This window comes from Palaemon carinicauda, chromosome 16 (genome assembly GCF_036898095.1).
Source record: "Palaemon carinicauda isolate YSFRI2023 chromosome 16, ASM3689809v2, whole genome shotgun sequence".
NCBI classification, from domain to species: Eukaryota; Metazoa; Arthropoda; class Malacostraca; order Decapoda; family Palaemonidae; genus Palaemon; species Palaemon carinicauda.
In genome coordinates this window covers 125,489,267-125,509,407 of record NC_090740.1, presented here as the reverse complement: position 1 = coordinate 125,509,407, position 20,141 = coordinate 125,489,267, and the positions used below count along the sequence as shown (strand labels likewise).

Genomic DNA, 20,141 nt, shown 5'->3' with positions numbered 1-20,141 from the left:
AGTAGTAACCTATTATTATTATTATTATTATTATTATTATTATTATTATTATTATTATTATCCTAAATGTTTTAAAGTGCACTCATGAATGGCAGAGGTATGGGACAGTGACATTCCCCTAACAAGTAGGACAATGCCTTGCAGACAGACCATATGGTCAGCGCCCAAGCCCCCTACCCACCCTAGTTAAGACCAGGGAGGGCCAGGCGATGGCTACTGACGACTTAGTTGGTAGACCTATAGCCTCCCCAAAACCTCACTCCTTAACTCACATGGATGGTGAGGTTGCAGACACTGCAAAGAAACTAACGAGTTTGAGCGGGACTCGAGCCCCAGTCTGGCTATCCCCAGGCAAGGACGTTACCGATAGGCCACAAAGACCTTAATATTATTATTATTATTATTATTATTATTATTATTATATAAAAGACATTTTTCTAAAAACACTACATCTAGTTTAGTTTTTTCGTATTTTCCTTGAGTCGTCTCCCACTTCCTTATCTCGAACCAGGCTTCTCTACTATATCTGTCTGTTATCACGTCTACTAGTGGGGTCCCTCTTGGAAATATCACTCGAATAAGAAATTGTTATTATTATTATTATTATTATTATTATTATTATTATTATTATTATTATGATCATTATTATTATTATTATTATTATTATTATGAACTAGGAAGGAGACTATCTTCCAAACTTATTTTGACGTATGTGATTGTTACTACAGCACAGACATCTTGATTTAGAATAGATTTAACGTAAAACCACTTTCAGTAAGATTACCTGGTTAACTTTACAGCATATCCTGAAACTAAAAGGATTCTTTCACCTTCGTCAGAGGCTGACGATTTCCTTATAGTTTAGTCCGAAATTCAGGGAAAGTATCCTTGCATTTTCTCATGGGAATTTTCAGAAATTGGAATTCATTGACTAGTTAAATGCATTAGTTGTACAGTTTGTCAAGTTCTGGCTCTTAATGGTATACCAAATACTCTTTCTTATAATCTTTTCTAATTCATTTTCAATACTAAGCAATACATTAAGAAAATATTAAATAGGAATTCTTATTAGTTTATGAAATGTTTATTTTCAAATATTTTATGATTCTCCTAATTAATATAGATAATTTTGCTTTATTGTAATCAATATTTTATTTTTTTCTGTAAACGAGGTTCTCAAATTCTATCACCGGTCAACTATTTTGTTTTATCTCCTACATTACAATAGATAAGATATTTGCAATCTACCTATCTATGATTTCTTTGGTTTTATTGCACGGTTCTTTGCCAACATGGAAGCAACGTTTATCTTTAAAACTTATTTAGTTACTAAAATCTTTCATATAAAAAAATATATCTATATCCAGTTTTGAAGCTATGAGGAGTTAATTCACTAACAATTGAATCATTCTAATTCATTACTTTTTTTATGGATATCCATTCTGCTAACTCTTAATTAACTCTTTGCGTGACCAAATTGCGTTCTACCTCTATACACAATTAATTTAAATGAAACGCATTTGTACTGACACGCAGCGGTGCCCTTTTAGCTCGGAAAAGTTTCCTACCAGCTGATTGGTAAGAATTATCTTATCCAACCAATCAGCGATCAGGAAACTTTTCCGAGCTAGAAGGGCGCCCCTGCGAGTTGGTGCAAATGTGCCTTGCTAAAAAGAATTTACTATAGAGGCTGTCATTTTTATATTTGCTCTCAAATACAATACGATATAGAAGGTCTTCATAAACATCTCATTCCTACTCTTATGTGTACTGAAGAGTGGATAGAACGAACTCAATGAAGAAAACATAAGATAATTTTGCACATACAATAAAACACCGAAAATCAACACTTTTACATTTATTTATTGGCTAAAATGAATTGGTAGTTCACCAAACTTTTAATTGGACTACACGAGTCAATAGAAGAATTGCAAGACCCAGGCCTACATGGCTGAAGACTATAAAGCGCTAAGTAGATGATGAATGGAGAAGTATTGATTTAAAAGCTCAAGACAGAAACGACTGGCGAAATATAACCGAAGCCCTTTGCGTCAATGTGCGTAGGAGGAGATGATAATGATGATGATAATGATGATAATAATGAATGTAATTTAAATCCACATAGAAAAACCGCACGGTAACGAACTTAACCAAAATTATCGATAAAATTATTTTGCGGTGTGGAGAGGATTTTCATCACACACGAGAACAGTAGCTAAGATTAATATTTAAGTTATTATCGTTTGTCCCTTGCTTTAATAGTATTCAGAACTTTTCTGACCAATTTAATCAATTTTCTTATGATCATCGCCAATATAAATCTGCAGTTTTCTATTTGTACAAAACAATATTACCCTCTCTCTCTCTCTCTCTCTCTCTCTCTCTCTCTCTCTCTCATAAAATAAGCTTGTTCCCTAAAATCTAGTATTACCTACTTGACGTAAAAAAGAAATAAAGGTAACAATAGTTATCAAAAGACTATTGTAGGTCGCATGAAGAGAGAGAGAGAGAGAGAGAGAGAGAGAGAGAGAGAGAGAGAGAGAGAGAGAGAGAGAGAGAGAGAGAGAGAGAGAGAGAAAGCATGAAGGGAGGAAATATAAAAGCACTTGATGTGAGTTTTAATCGCTTTGTTAAAAAGCGTACCATGAAAACACAAAGGCCTCGAAAAGTTAACTCTCGACTTCAGCACTCCTTTTTTTCAGGATATGCATCCGGTTCTATTTCTTTTGCCTGAGGAGTGCTCAAGAAAGGACTTATGTTAGATAAAGAAATACCAAAGAATGCAAAATAAAGCTTGTGTATGATGAACATTTATTATACATATATGTATGTATATATATATATATATATATATATATATGTGTGTGTGTGTGTGTATATATATGTATATATATACATATATATTTACACATATATATACATATATTTAATATATATACATACATACATATATATACACATATAAATACATATCTATATATATATGTATATATATATATACTATATATACATATATACATATATATACATATATCAAGGATCCTTGATATATATATATATATATATATATATATATATACATATATATATTTACACATATATATACATATATTTAATATATATACATACATACATATATATACACATATAAATATATATATTTGTATATATATATATATATATATACAATATATACATATATATACATATATCAAGGATCCTTGATATATATATAATATAATATATATATATATATATATATATATATATATATATATATATATATCAAGGATCCTTGATATATATATATATATATAAATATATATAAATTATATATATAATTATATATATATATATATATATATATATATATATATATATATATATATATATATATCAAGGATGTGTCTGACCCACTGCTAACCTTTGGAAGGAACATTGACCTATAGTGGAAGTTGTGCCTCAGGAGTAAGCACTCAGCTTAAGTTTGCTAACCAAGGTTCAAACACATGGTACTGTTAACTACTCACCCTAGCTCTAGAAGTGTACTAGTTCTGGCTGAAATTAAAGAAAAGAGCTAGGGGTTTGCAATCTTATGCTTAGAGACTATCTGAGAAACTAGAATGCTTTATTTTTCTGGAGACAACCCTTTTACTATTATTATTATTATTATTATTATTATTATTATTATTATTATTATTATTATTATTAGCTAAGATATAATCCTAGTTGGAACAGTAAGATACTATAAGCCCTTATTATTATTATTATTATTATTATTATTATTATTATTATTATTATTATTTTCCCTAGCTACAGTATAACCCTAATTGGAAAACCAAGATGCTAAAAGCTCAAGGGTTCCAACAGAAAAAAAGGAGAAAATTGTAAGGGGGAAATATATATCATGGAAAAGAACACAAAGAAGAATATGAGAAATTGAATATATTCAAAATAAATAAAAAAAGATCAAGAATGTGAAATACACGATCTCAGCAAATGAATGTGAAAAGAACGTGAAACTAAAAACCACGTAAGCACGAACAGACTAAAAGAAAGTGAGTAAATCCCTGAGTAAAGGTTTTACAAACTTCTAAAGTGACAGCTTAACATCACAAGTTTTAAAAATTTCCAGACACATTCTTCGTCTATTATTTTCCTTCGGGGTTTGCAACACCCGTTCTTTAAAAAACGCCTTTCAGAATTATATGACAAGTTAATGGCACCCTCTTGGATTGGCACCGACATTCGACAGGTCCTCGTAGTTTTCGTAGGTTGTGTAAAAGAACTAAAAGATACATTTTAAAAGCCGAATGAATTTCAAAATCCTTGGAGTCTTTTCGACGACTTTCTAAGTAGATTGTAACGTGGGCTATGATTTTACTATAGAAAAGGTTTTCTATGTATCTTCATATAATCACGGCTGAAGCTTAATATCCCAAGCCAATATTAGGTGGAATGAATTTCTTATTAGGTTAATTACAAAAATAAATAGATATTATATAAAATATATGTAAAGATTAGACTTCGAAATAATACATACTGAATCATGACACGTATAGAGCAGGGAAAACGGGAAAGCCAAAATATCAACATGAGTAAAAGAAGAAAAAATAAGGCTAAGTAACAGAAAATTATATCAGATTACAAGGAGACTTGCACGGCTATTTGCATTCCCCAGTAATTGAGAATAATAAAGAAAGAAGATTAGAAAATATTGAACAGTGCAAGCGAATGTTAGATTTCAAAAGAAGACTAAAGAACAGAGCGTGGTCACTCGAAGCAAATTTTGAATATTGCCAATCAGCTAGGAAAATAAAATTGACAAAAAATTATAGACTAAGCTCTGGCGGTAAAGTACAACATTGGAGAGAGAGAGAGAGAGAGAGAGAGAGAGAGAGAGAGATTGATTCCCTAGCTAAACGAGTTATAGTTAATAACTAACACCAGCTGTAGAAGAATTGGAAGCCATTCTAATAAAGAAACACCTATAACTGATAAACAAATGGCAGCACCTATGAATGATCAACAAAATGAGTCTAGACTTTTTTTTTTTGCTATATATTTCAACGTCACATCACAGGCTATTAAGGGTTATAGTGGCCGATGTGGTAACGTCCCTGACTGGTGAACGCCAGAATGGGGTTCTAGTCCCGCTCAAACTCATTAGTTCTTTGGTCGCTGCAACCTCACCATTCTTGTGAGCTAAAGATGTGGGGGGCGGGTTTGGGGGAGCCTATAGGTCTATTTGCTGAGTCATCAGCAGCCATTGCCTGGTCTTCCCTGGTCGTAGCTTAGGTGGAGAGTGGGCTTGGGCGCTGATCATAAGTATATAGGGTCAGTCTCTATGGTCCTGTTTGATAGGGCAATGTCACTGTCCCTTGCCTCTGCCATTCATGAGTGGCCTTTAAACCTTTAAAGTGTAGTCTCCTAAGCTTACCATGCCTAAGTCTGTCGGATGCTATTTCTCTGGAAAGGAGTTTAGCTACTACTTAGAAAGTTTATTGTTTCATTTGCTTAATTACCGAGAATTTGGACGATTCGCGAAGCATTTGATCAATCCCAATCAAGGTACTGAGCTTTCAAGTTTTTATCTCAAAGAACGAAGGTAAAAGATCTTATCTCATCCAATTTGCTCGAATAGAGTATTCCCGTAAGCCTTATACAGAACATATAATTTCAGCCTCCGAAGACATTTTTATGATAATAATAATAATAATAATAATAATAATAATAATAATAATAATAATAATAATAATATCAATAATAATAATAATAATAATAATAATAATAACTATTATTTTTATCATCAATATTATTATAATTATCATTAACATACATTTCATTGAACTAGGCAAATAGTTTATCAACCAAATTACTTGCAACAGTAAGAGGAAGATCACGAAAAAAAAAAAACACACGCACACACATTATGGGTGTATATGTGTGTGCGCGTGTGTGAGCAAGTATATATACGTTATTATTTAAAAGAATACAACAAGAGCAACCACTAAAAATCTGAAAACTATTCAATGTCCCATCTTGTTTTTGTACATCAGATTTCTCGATCAATAAACACTTTTTCTCAAAAAGGAATAAGTGATTTGAGGTTATTTCACTATTAACTGGCACAGCTCCTGGGGTTGTCATCTTGACGTTTTGCTTTGATTACTATAGTAAGAGAAAAGCTTTTAATAAAAAGTATAATAAAGTAAATTAATAAGAAGTATAATAAAGTAAAGAAGAGTCGTTTACATTTATTTTTAATCCTGTTGCATTTGTGTATAATTAAAGTGAAAAAAAAACTACCATTTCATTCTGAGTTATTTAATTTTCTTTCTAATTCTTTAAATATTCTATATAGCTGTCATCTCTCCTCTTCTTTAGGAATCTTTCTTTTCATTTCCTCAACAGGACTTCCATCGAAGAATGTTATCTCAATATTCTTTAATTTTCCTTCTTGCTTGGTCGTGCTTGAGTTCATAGAAAACACTCTTCCTCTTTCTTTATGTCAAATGATGTTTTTAGTTCCAAAATATAAAAGTGGACGTCATGGCTACTTTTCTTTATTTATTAACCCTTAAACATCGCACTTTCACTAAGTATGAAGGTTCTAGTTTTGAAACTTCTCCTAAGACCCTAAGTGTAATCCTTATATAAGAGAGTATCGTCACAACGGGAGACAGGTTGTATAACACTATCATACTTCCTTCACTTCTATTTTTCTCTTCGATGAACATTCACAATAGAACCAAATTATCCGTTTCAATTGGACATCAAAATTCTGAAAACCTTTTAAAAGTATTGACTAAAAAGTTTCAGATAAAAATACGTTCAAATGTATGGGAAAAGTGATTCAAATTTAACTTTTTGACAAAAAAGTTTCAGATAAAAATACGTTCAAATGTATGGGAAAAGTGATTCAAGTTTAACTTTTTGACTAAAAATTTTCAGATAAAAATACGTTCAAATGTATGGGAAAAGTAATGGAAATTTAACTTTTGGAACATAAGAAATTAATAGTTGTTAAAAGAAATCCAGTAAATCAAAAGGATGCATTTCTGTTGAAATTGAATTTATATAACTCTCGGGTATTCTTAAAAAGAATTTCCAAGGGTAACTGAGCGATGGTAACATATATTTTGAATTTATATAAGAGTGGAAGTTTTGAGATGTGCAATCAAGACAATTTATTAATAAATAATTGTAGTCTTAGAAAAAATAATTGCGACCATTGTTTCTTTTTTTTTTTAATTTAGGTTCCCAATTGGTAATCATTGTAGTACCATTCATGATATATTTCTTCTCTTATTATTATTATTATTATTATTATTATTATTATTATTATTATTATTACTTGCTAAGCTACAAGCATAGTTGGAAAAACAAGAGGCTATAAGCCCAAGGGCTCCAACAAGGAAAATAGCCCATTGAGGAAATTAAATAAGAATATAAATAAACTTCAAGGAAAATAATTAACAATTAAAATAAAATATTTTAAGAACAGTAATATCTTTCAAATAAATCAGTCATATATTAACTATGAAATACTTTTAAAAACAAGAGGAAGAAAAATAAGACAGAATAGTGTGCCCGAGTGTACCCTCAAGCAAGAGAACTCTAACCCAAGACAGTGGAATACCATGGTACAGTTTCTTAATCTTATTATTTGGAAATGGGAAGTATGTGAAAGACAAACATTTTTTCCATCTTACTAATAATTTCTATCGAGAAAGTTTCCAAATACCAATATCTATAGATACTCTAAATTCTAAATAAAATCTAAATCAAGTTAGAAGACATGAGTCTTTTATAGTTATATATGAATTATCTGTTTTAATGTTGTTAATGTTTTTTAAAATATTTCATTTTAATTTTTCAATCATTCTTATATAGTTTCTTTATTTCCTTGTTTCCTTTCCTCACTGGGCTATTTTTCCCTGTTGGAGCTCTTGTGCTTATAGAATCTTGCTTTTCCAACTAGGGTTGTAGCTTAGCAAATAATAATAATAATAATAATAATAATAGAGATTGCATAAAACAGTGATATATTTTCCACTTATTCTAACGGCCGCTGTTCTTTCCTTCCAGGGCGTGATGAATCAGGAAGGGGTCCCGGGGCAGTGCTGTCACCGCCACCAGTGACTGCCACCACTGCTATGCCATTACATCCTAAAAACGCCTCCATCCGCCGTCGTCGCCGATGGCACGGCCTCCCACAGTTGGTGGGGGTGACAGTGTTCACCTTTGCCTTTATAGGTGTCAGTCTCCTGCTACAGGACACACCACCGTCCTTCCAGTCCGCCGCCCACCTGAAGTCTCACCTTCCCGCTCCTCATGTGGTGCGCACTAGAAGCCTTAAGCAGGTCTCCACCACCACTATCCAGTACGACGAGGATGAGACTGACACGCCCATCGAAGAAGAGGCCAATGAAACTAAGGTCGTCAACGATCCTCTTTTCCCGCCAGATTTGTTTACTCCCGAGGAGCGCAAACAAGGAGCCATCATCCTCCATGTGCTTGGCATGATCTACATGTTCGTGGCCTTGGCCCTTGTGTGCGATGAGTTCTTCGTGCCCTCTCTCGATGTCATCATTGAGAAGCTCCAGATTTCGGAAGATGTAGCCGGGGCCACTTTCATGGCCGCAGGAGGGTCGGCCCCCGAGCTCTTCACCTCCGTCATCGGCGTCTTCATCAGCTTCGATGACGTTGGCATCGGTACCATCGTCGGCTCAGCTGTGTTCAATGTGCTCTTTGTGATTGCTATGTGTGTATTGTTTTCAAGGACAGTGTTGGACCTCACATGGTGGCCTCTGTTCCGTGATGTGACTTTTTACAGTACTTCTCTTCTACTTCTGGTTATTTTTTTCTTGGACAGTAACGTCTACTGGTACGAAGCCCTAATCTTGTTCCTCATCTACATTTCATACTGCTTATTCATGAAATTCAACGAGAAGATCGAGAAGTTCGTCAAGAAACAGCTCAACCGCAACAAGGTGACGAGAGTCTGTTCCACCGACCAGCTTGTGCCAAGCGTGAGTAACCAACTCCCTTCACTGTGCTGTGTACCTTGCCGACCTGCCCCTCACAAAACACTATATCTTCAGTTAACTTGATTGATCAGTTTCTTGTTTCTATCATCGATTACTCATTGAAAGATACATTGGTGTATGTGTGTCTTCGTGCTACAGTATATATATATATATATATATATATATATATATATATATATATATATATATACTGTGTATACATACATGTATGTATAAGCATATGTACACACTTATACATACAAACATACATACATACAAACATACATACATACATACAAGAATATCTATAGACGCTCATGTGAATTTATTTATATATATATATATATATATATATATATATATATATATATATATATATATATATATATGTGTGTATATATATATATATAATGATCACATGAAAAAAGTCCCATGCACTCACAAAACTTTTTAAACTTTCCTATAAGTCTAATTAGATGTTTACCTCACATATGTCTAACTGTGTCTCAGTGAGATTTGAATGCATAAGTACCAACCTTTTCGTTCCTTGTAGTTTTTTGAAACCTATAAAAGACCTATATAAATTTATCTGTAATAAATAATGTATCATCAGGCATAAATGAATTATCTTTAACATAAATAGTAAGCCACAAACAAGTAGATTTTATCTGTACTACTTGCTCACTGTCTAAATACTGTTCAAAATATGTACATTTTAAATGATAAGCATGAATGTACAAAATGTAGCTAATCACACGTTATTATCATTATTAATATTATGATTTTATAGCTAGGCTAAAACTCTACTTAGAAAAGCAAATTGGTGCGAGCGTAAAGGCTCCAATAAAGAAAAAACAAATTTTAAATGAAATAGAGAATTAACGAATAAACTGTGAATAAGAAAAAAATATATAGGAAATATATCAAGATCATTAACAACATTAAATATATGTTTTATATAAAACTATGAAATTAGTCTTATATAAACCTGTTCAACACAAAAGCATATACATCTGCTAGATTAGGAAGATTATTCCAAAATCTAGTGACAGATTATCTGACTATTTAGTCCTATATCCCGGATGGTACAGTATCTGAACATCTGAATCCAAGGAACAATCAGAAATATCAAAACACTTATGAAAAAAAAAAAAAAAAAAAAAAAAAAAAAAAAAAAACCTAACTGAACAATGGTACTAAAGATTAATGTACAGATAAGGGATAAGGATTTATTAGAGCGTCTTGGTCCAACAAATTAGTATGTGAGTCAACAGCTGAAGACCAGACGGAAAAACAATATTCAAAACAGCAGAATGAGAGAATTGAAATATATCCTCAGGAAGGATAGATCACAAAAAATATTAAAAAACTTTAAGAGTTAATTTTTAGTGTAACCGAAGAAAAAATGAGACATGTTTCTTAGACGTAAATTTTCAATCAAGAAGCACTCCTGGAACTTCAAACGAGTTATGTGCTGTTAAAGAGACATTATCAATGAAAAGTTCTGGATGGTGAGCAAGAGTCAACGTCCCTGACCTAGCTACAATCATATTTTCAATTTGGTTAGGGTTCAACTTCATACCCCATAATTTACACCAAACACTGATTTCAACTTCATTTATATTGAGGGATTTAGCAACCACGGGTCTACATTTAAAGGAATGAATTTGTGCAAAGAGAACAGCGCCATAAACAGATGCAATATGCTTGGTTTCTTCTGGGCCAAATCGCAAATCATGCATATTTATTATTATTATTATTACTAGCTAAGCTACAACCCTAGTTATAAAAGCAACATGCTATAAACCCAAGGGCTAACCCGTTGGAACACCAGAATTTTACATTCCTATTCTTCGTGAATTTTTAGGTGTGTGTGTGTGTGTGTGTGTGTGTGTAGGCAAAAGGGAAAATGAACCGTAACTAGAAAGAAAAATCCAATGTAGTCAAAAGGCAACACTAGAACCAAGGCCAAACATACCAAACTCCTTACTAAGATCAGTGGACTTCTTATAGCACGGAAATTGTAAGAAGGCATCACGTATTCCATGGCCTTAAGTAATCATTATTGGAGTTATGGAAAGTGGTCAGTGGTCGGAGTGACTTCTTAAGCTATCGCAAACACATTTACCTAATGGAGTAACATTACCAAGTCCCCATTAAGTGTAAAAAATAACCTATTCTAGCTACCATGCAGAAATGAAAGACAATGTACAGCTAAGAAATCGGTTTTCGTTATTAAAAAACGTAGCAAAATATCATTTGAGCTATTGGTCTACCTCCATAAACATCAAGGACTTGTAAAAAGTGTTCTAGTTTCACGGGACCAAAAATTTAACCAAGATAGTGAAGCTACGCATTGCTCTGCCTACTGTTGAATACATCAACCAAAAAGGTTAATCAAACAATTTCTTCGATTTGTTCTTGTCCACATGATTTCAAGATGTTTATTTAGCCTTTTCAAGGGGGGGGGGGAGTGCTTCAAACACTTTTCACGTCGTAAGACGGCTGTTCAACTGTTTGAACGATGCTAAAGCAAAAGCTTTTATTGAGCTTTTATTGAACACAGGAGATTAAAATGCTATTTTGAAAATCCAGTAAAACTATCATGGACAATGGGCTTTACATGAAATATGAATTTAATAATTCATGCCAGTTCCTCAATTATTATTATTATTATTATTATTATTATTATTATTATTATTATTATTATTACTTGCCAAACTAGAACCTTAGTTGGAAAAGCAGGATGCTCTAAGCCCAGGGGCTCCAATAGGGAAAATAGCACTGTGACGAAAAGGAAATGATTTTTTTAAGAACAGTAACATTAAAATAAATATCTCCTATATAAACTATAACAAGAAGGGAGACACTTAACAATGAACATTATTGAAAAGCAAATATTGAAGCTCCTCCACTCCATTTCATATATTGTACACCTTTTTTCCACAAAAAAATATTATAAATATCTATCTATCTATCTATCTATCTATATATATATATATATATATATATATATATATATATACATATAGATATAGATATATATGTATATATATATATATATATATATATATATATATATATATACATATATATATGTATATATATACATATATATATATGTATATATATATATATATATATATATATATATATATATATATATCCTTTCTGATTGGGGATACCCTAACGTGGTGAAGTTTGTGTATCGCCGTGATCAGCAAAGCTGTGCTAGTCAGGTTTACCAAACCTATTTTGGTTTGCTTGGAGCGATCAGACCAAAGTTTCCCACCATCACTAATCAGCAGTGGTCAGCATGGTGATGAAAACTGGCCAAACCCCAAACACGAATAAGGGGATTTGAGAAGTTTGTCCTGCAATGGACTAGAAACGACTGTAGTTGATATGTTGTTACTGTTGTATGCATGTATATACATACACACATACATATCAACATATAAATATATATATGTATATATATATATATATATATATATATATATATATGTATGTATGTATATGTGTATATATATATACATACATATATAAACACATATATATATATACATATTCATATCTATATATATATATATATATATATATATATATATATATATATATATACATACACATATATATATACATATATACATTTATATATATATATATATATATATATATATATTTATATATATATAAAAATATATATATAATATATATATTTATATATACATAAATATATATATATATATATATATATATATATATATATATATATATATACATAATATTTACAGATATTAATAGTATAGTAAACCAGCTTTATAATTTCAACAAACGTACCAGACATTTTATCATTTCCAAACTCTACATCAGAACAAAAAGTAAATAAAAAGAAAAAGAGGAGAAGTAATTGCAATAATTAACAACGCTCAATAAAGTTCAGGTCTTATGACGGAAAAAGGAGAATGGGTTTGAACGGGATGACCATTGAGCTATTAAAAAAAAAAAAAAAAAAATGGAGAAATATTTCCAACAGAGGGAGGAGAGCAGACCACTTAATTTGCCAAGGACATCATTTTATTCGACCTGCCACTTCCACGTCTTTATTGTAAACACTAAAAGGAATAAAAAAAAGACTGACGAGGCAATTTAAAAAAAAAAAAAAAATGAAATGCCAATGGCAGGGTATAAGGATGGGAGTAAAAGGTAGGAGCGAAGGGATATAAAATAAAAGAAGTATTTGAAATGGATTTAAGAAGAAATTTATAGGGGTTAAGAAAAAAATATTCTATAATGCTTTTACTTATACATATATACACATATATATATATATATATATATATATATACACACATATATATATATATATATATATATGTGTGTGTGTGTGAGTGTATGCGTATGTGTATGTCTGCATATATAAACAGTACATATACGTGTGTGTTTATGTACATATTAAATGTATATATGTACTGTATATAAATAGATAGACACAGAAAGAGATAAAACAGCAGATGCATCAAAGATATACCTCATGTGTAAAAATATTCCCTTATCGTTGATTCTATTAATCAAAACAGGATTCTTATCAGCAGCGTCCATAAATGAAAACATAATGCACCAATATACTTATATATACATACATACATAAATACATACATATATACATATATATATATATATATATATATATATATATATATATATATATATATATATATAGTGTATAAATATGTATGAACTTTAATGCTTTATGTATGATCACCCATCTTTGGTTTCCTTAAAGATAAAGCTCTCCACAGATTCCTTCTTTAGGGCTTCGTAAATACACGTGGAATATCTGGTGTAATTGGGAGCAACCTTACAAAGTCCGGGAGTCCTTATGAATAATACGGTCTCGCTTCTTCTCTCTACTACAGAATAAATCTTGGGACATCACTGATTGTTTCTCTTTATCGAGGAAGTGAGCTGGGATGAAGAAGAAAAAGAATTGAATTATGGAGAAGCATGGGGAAGATAGGGAAGCATGGGGAAGATGGAGGAGCATGGGGAAGAAGAAAAAGAATTGAATTATGGAGAAGCATGGGGAAGATAGAGAAGCATGGGGAAGAGGGAGGAGCATGGGGAAGAAAAAGAATTGAATTATGGAGAAACATGGGGAAGAGGGAGGAGCATGGGGAAGAAGAAAAAGAATTGAATTATGGAAAAGCATGGGGAAGATGGAGGAGCAGTAATACGAAGATAATAAGAAGAATTAAAAAAAAAGATCATTGAATAGAAAAAGTATAAACCTAAAAGGGAACTGGGTTATGAATATTATCTCAAGGCACAAAATATGTTTTTCGTTTGAATAAAAAAAATGTATACACAAAAGGGAATATATTGATAAAAAAGTATTCAAATGCACAATTTTTTTTTCTCTCCGTTGAACTAAAAAGTCATTTTTTAAAATTGTTTTAGGCCTTAGGACCAACATCTGGTTTTGATATTTTAAAATGGTATTCTGCGGTCGGATATAAAAATAAAAGAAAAATAGCTTTCATTATCTGGCGAGCAACATTCAGATAAAAAAAACTATGAGTTTTCGTTTCATGGTGTGAAAAGAATTAATTTTGGAAAGGAGTGTTTTTGACACCTCGATCGCTTGGTTCTAATATTCTTTACGGAAAATAACATTATCTTCAAAAATGATTAAATGAAGAAATGAATGATAAAGTGATGTAGCATAATTAATTATGTCGTTAATTTTAACCACTTTCATTATAGTAATAATAATAATATTAATAATAATAATAATAATAATAATAATAATAATTATTATTATTATTATTATATTTATTGTTATCAATATTAATACGAATTCAACTGCTTTTACTGAAATTCAATGGAAATAACAACTAACAAACATAGGGCCCATGTACAGCTGGACACAGGAATTCCTGGAACACCTTGCTATGATGAAGTGCACATTGTCAAAGCGTTACTGTGCGAAAAGTAACTAACCAGATATCTGGTGTTCCCCAGGGTAGTGGTCTTGGCCCAATACTTTTCATGCTATATACGCGTGAAATGTGGTTTGGCCTAAAAAAAGAAGCTCGTTGTTTATGCAGATGATGTTACTCTCTTTACGTCTATTTATGTACATCTGAAGTTGTTAAATCCCTGAATAGAGATCTAGCTAAAATTTTTGCATGGTAAAAGTATGGGCATGAAGCTGAACCCGAATAAAACTCAAATTATGATTACAAGTAGGTCAAGGATAGTGGCAACTCAACATGCAGATCATTGCATCGATAATGTTTCTATTACTCTTTATGACTTTTAAAATTTTAGATGTGATTCTTGATTGCAAATTTAGGTTTGTTTCTTCTTCAATTGCAGAAAAAATTCTAATTGAGAAAGTTTTTCTTTAATATCTTCGGTGATTACTCTATTCTAAAGGGATGTTTTAATTATATAATTTTGCCTTATTTCAAGTATTGTTATCCTGCCTGGGCTTCAGCTCCTGAATATCATCTTAATTTGTTGGTCAAAAACCTTCCGTTTATTGAATTTCTTATTCCCGATCCTGATATTAACCTCTGATACTATCGTTCAGAAATCCGTCATGCATGTTGCATAAGATCTTCCGTAATTCTGACCATCGTTTGCATTCAGATCTTCCTGGACAGTATTATCGTATTATCCTGCGTGTAATGCTAGGTATGCAGTTAATTCAAGGGGTCATGCCTTCTCCATTTTAAGGTTCAATACCAAGCAGTATTTTAGAAGTTTTATTCCAGCTGTGGCCAAGTTGTGGAATAATCTTCCTTATCAGGCAGTTAAAATGGTGGAACTTCAGAAGTCCAAACTTGTAGCGAATAATTTCATGTTGAACAGGCTGATATAAGTCTCTTCATAACTTATACATGACAGATATATTTTAACGTTGTTATGAGTCTTAATGTGTTGCATATTCATTATTCGTTGCTTCTCGTGTACAGTTGTTAAATTATTTCTTTATTCCCTTTCCCCCCTGTGTTATTTTTCCCTGTTGGAGCCCTTGTTCTTTCAGTATCCTGCTTCTCCAACTAGGGTTGTAGCTTAGCTAGTGATAATGATAATGATATATAAATCTACTTATACATGGAAGGGAAATCAATGGAAAAGGGAAAAAAAATAATAAATCATGACTCCATGTCTTAATTTTTTTTTTCATTTGTCCATTCAATTTCCTTGATTTAACGTATAAATGTATGTATGTATGCATATATATATAAATATATATATGTATGTATGTATATATATATATATATATATATATATATATATATATGTATGTATATATATACATATATATATATATATATATATATATATATATATATATATATATATATATATATATATATATATATACACATACATACATTGTCAGGATCCTATTAAGGAAAGATCTTGCTTTATTACTAGAAAAGCTTAAATATACAAATTGGGATATAATAGGGTTGAGTTAGATTAGAAGAACTGCAGAATCTTAGATAGAGTTATGAAAGGGCCATATATTTTGTTTCAGAGGTAATGCAAAGAATAAAAGAAAATTGAGTGGGTTTTCTTATTAATAAAATTCTTGCAGGTAACATAGAAAAATTTCATAGTGCTAGTGATAGAACTGCAGGATTAATTATCAAACTAAATAAGAAGTATAAACAGATCATTCAAACGTTTACACTAACAATATCCCATACAGAGGATAAATAGAATCTTTTTATGAAGATCTGGAGATTATGAAAAATCATAAGACTCGATTTACATTTGTTTTTGGGTGATTCCAATGTTGAGGAAGGCCAAAGAAATGAGGGAAATCAGCAGTAGACACATTAGGTAATTGGCACCCAGAATTTTATAAAAGAAACAGTCTTAAAATTATGAACACTTTTTTTTATCATAATAAAAGAACATAGAAAATGGACATGGAGAAGCCTGAGTGGAGAAACGATAAACGATATAGATTTTATTTTCAGTGAAAAAGTTAATTTAGTTAAATATGTATCAGTATTAAGCATATTAAAGTCAAACGACCACAGAAAGTTGAGAAGCAAAATTTGTCTAAATCTAAATAAATAAAGAAAAAAAAGAAAATAAACACCCATGTAATAAGAGAAAAATTTTATGAGTTTAGTTTAGCAATGCAAAATAGGCACTCCAAGCTACATGATGAAATGGAAGCAAGAAAAGAATAAAAGAACAGTAATTTAACCAGCACAAGATTTGGATGGAACAGTTCCTAAACAACGTCAAGGAAAACTATCAGAAAACAGAAAAACTTAGTAAATAAAAGATAGGACACAAGGGTAAAATACAAAAGAGGTGAAATAGAATTAGCAGAACTATCCAAAACAATAAAAAATTAAAAACACAAGTCATTCGTAAACCAATCATACCAAAATTGATGAAACACTAAAGAAAGGAAGAAACATCTAATTGATGAAAAGATATTTGTTTTAAGGATGAGAATGGAAGTGTTATCAACAAAAGAGATGGAGTGGTAAAAAATGCAGAGTATTTCTGTAAAAAGCTATACAATAATTATATAAGAACTAACTTTGCTAATAGAATTAATGAAATTCCTGAGCCGGTACCAAGAGTAACAGTAGAAGAAGTAAAGAAAGCATTAAAAGGTATGAAAAAAGGCAAAGCAGTAGGAGAAAATGGCCTAATAATTGATTTAATGATATATGGAGGAGATTTCATAGTAGAAAAACTTGCTGAACTCTACACCAAATGTCCGAAAACCTGTTCTATGCGACCTAAATTAAAAGAAGGATAAGCATGGGATTAAGAGCTTTTGGTAAACAAAATGAGATTATGAAAAGTAAAATGCCAATTTCTCTGAAAAGAAAAGTATTTAATGGGAAGGTCCTATCAGTATTAAGTTATGCATAAGAAACTTGGAGCATTACTAAAGCCTTAGACCATAAGCTAGTTATAACTCAAAGAGTTATAGAAAGATTGATAATCGGAAAACACTAAGAGACAGATAAAGTGGAACACGGATACGAAAGCAAACTAAATTAGAGGATATTCTAACATGTAGGCAAAAGACATATATATATATATATATATATATATATATATATATATATATATATATATATATATATATATGTATATATATATTTATATATATGTATATGTACATATACATACACATATACATAGATATACATATATATATATATATATATATATATATATATATATATATATGTATATATATTATATATATACTGTATATACATATGAATTTATATATTTGAGTGTATGTGTTTGCATTTATATAACGACCTGAAATATACAGAGCTCTCTCTCTCTCTCTCTCTCTCTCTCTCTCTCTCTCTCTCTCTCTCTCTCTCTCTCCTAAAAATATCATATATATAATTTCTTATATGCATTAGGGCATTCATTTTCTCATGTGTACCTTTTCAGGCTTTCATATCTCTCTTCTTCTTTGGTCCGCCCTCGGTTCTTTCATCTCCGAAATTACGTAACACTATTCCTGCAGAGGCATATTGTCTTTGCCGCTGCACGTCCATGGTAAAATAAAAAGAGCTCTCATTGTTTTCAAGACCCTGCCCTCTTCTCTCTTTAATATTTATATCATAATGCTTCTCAGATGTCGTGGAAAAGGAGAGAGAGAAAAAGGTGGATTCGTTACGAGGGACGGTGTCTCCATTTCTGCATAAAGATCACTTTGAAACTCAAGAGGAGCTGAAAGATGGGAATATTCTTTAGAATAGTTGGTATTCATTTTATTCCCCGTGTTATTCTAAGATTAATTACGAATTATTGTAGTTTTGGAATTTATTTGAATAGAAGATAGTTGAAAATCAAATGGCACTATTACATTCCCTTGTCCACTTCCTAAAGCAAATCTTTAAGTCTTTTATATCATTCCTATTATTATTATTATCATTACTTGCTAAGCTACAACCCTAGTTGGATAAGCAGGATGCTATAAGCCAACGGGCTCCAACAGGGAAAATAGCCCAGTGAGGAAAGGAAGACAGGAAAAATAAAATATTTTAAGAACAGTAACAACATTAAAATAATTATCGCCTATATAAACAAAATCTGAATCTAAATGCCGAATTATAGTACTGTACAGTATACTGCAGTTAACAAATTTTAACAAAATGTGCTTACGATGAGAGAGAGAGAGAGAGAGAGAGAGAGAGAGAGAGAGAGAGAGAGAGAGAGAGAGAGAGAGAGAGAGAGATTCTTCCTTTGAAAACAAACATCAAAGAGGGCACGTTATCTGAACATACGTGCCGGATAAATTTCAATGTGACACAAAAGAGATGGGAAACAAGTGATCCTGTCTCCTCTGAGAATAATATGGGACAATATCTCGGCTAACAGAGCCTCCTGGTGTCCAGGTGCAGGAACTAATCTCTCGGTCGCCTGGTTGGAAACTATTTTGGAAGTACACCTCTTCATCGATGGACAGTTATGAAGAGGTTAACATTTTCTTCAACATTTTCCAGGATATATGATACTACCGTTAAGTGGATGGCTCCGAAAAAATTCGTTGTCGAATATATCCTGATTTTAATTTAAAAAATGCAATTTTACTGAATTTCTCATTATATTTCATACATTATTCAGGTCACGTTTTTTTCCTGGAATTACATACGTAGCAGTTAGTATTGATTAATCCTCTTGAACGAGTAACAACAGGATATCTGAGGCTGGATTTTCCTGGCAAATATCCTCTCACAACAGCCCTCGAGCTTGGTTTGAAACTGACCTAACTTAATTACCACTAGATAACATCACAGCGGACAGCCTCAGGTAATACCATAATAAGTGGCTCGGCAGGATAAGGATGACCACCTCTGACCTTTCTAGCTTAAAACTCTATAAATTCCCCCCATTCATTTCTGCTGTTGCGGTGGCCGAGGTGGTAACGTCCCTGACTGGTGAACGCCAGACTGGGGTTCGAGTCCCACTCAAACTCGTTAGTTTCTTTGGTCGTTGCAACCTCACCATCTGTAATATCTGCTCACCATCTGTAATATCTGCTTCACAACTATTAAATGTCTCCTTATTTGCTATTATTTTGGA

The 20,141-nt window shown here is 31.6% G+C and overlaps 1 protein-coding gene across 7 annotated transcripts in view; it reads left to right on the top strand.

Annotated features, from left to right (window-relative positions):
* LOC137655857 (sodium/potassium/calcium exchanger Nckx30C-like) overlaps window positions 1-20,141 on the top strand; it is a 705,766-nt gene that overhangs the window by 341,882 nt on the left and 343,743 nt on the right. For 5 of the 7 annotated variants that reach the window (XM_068390050.1, XM_068390048.1, XM_068390053.1 and 2 more), the window contains one exon: window positions 8,092-9,035. In XM_068390050.1, the coding sequence (XP_068246151.1) occupies window positions 8,160-9,035 (876 nt within the window). In that variant the 5' untranslated portion in view covers window positions 8,092-8,159. The remainder of the gene's footprint in view (window positions 1-8,091; window positions 9,036-20,141) is intronic. The other 2 variants (XM_068390052.1, XM_068390051.1) reach the window with 1 other exon arrangement.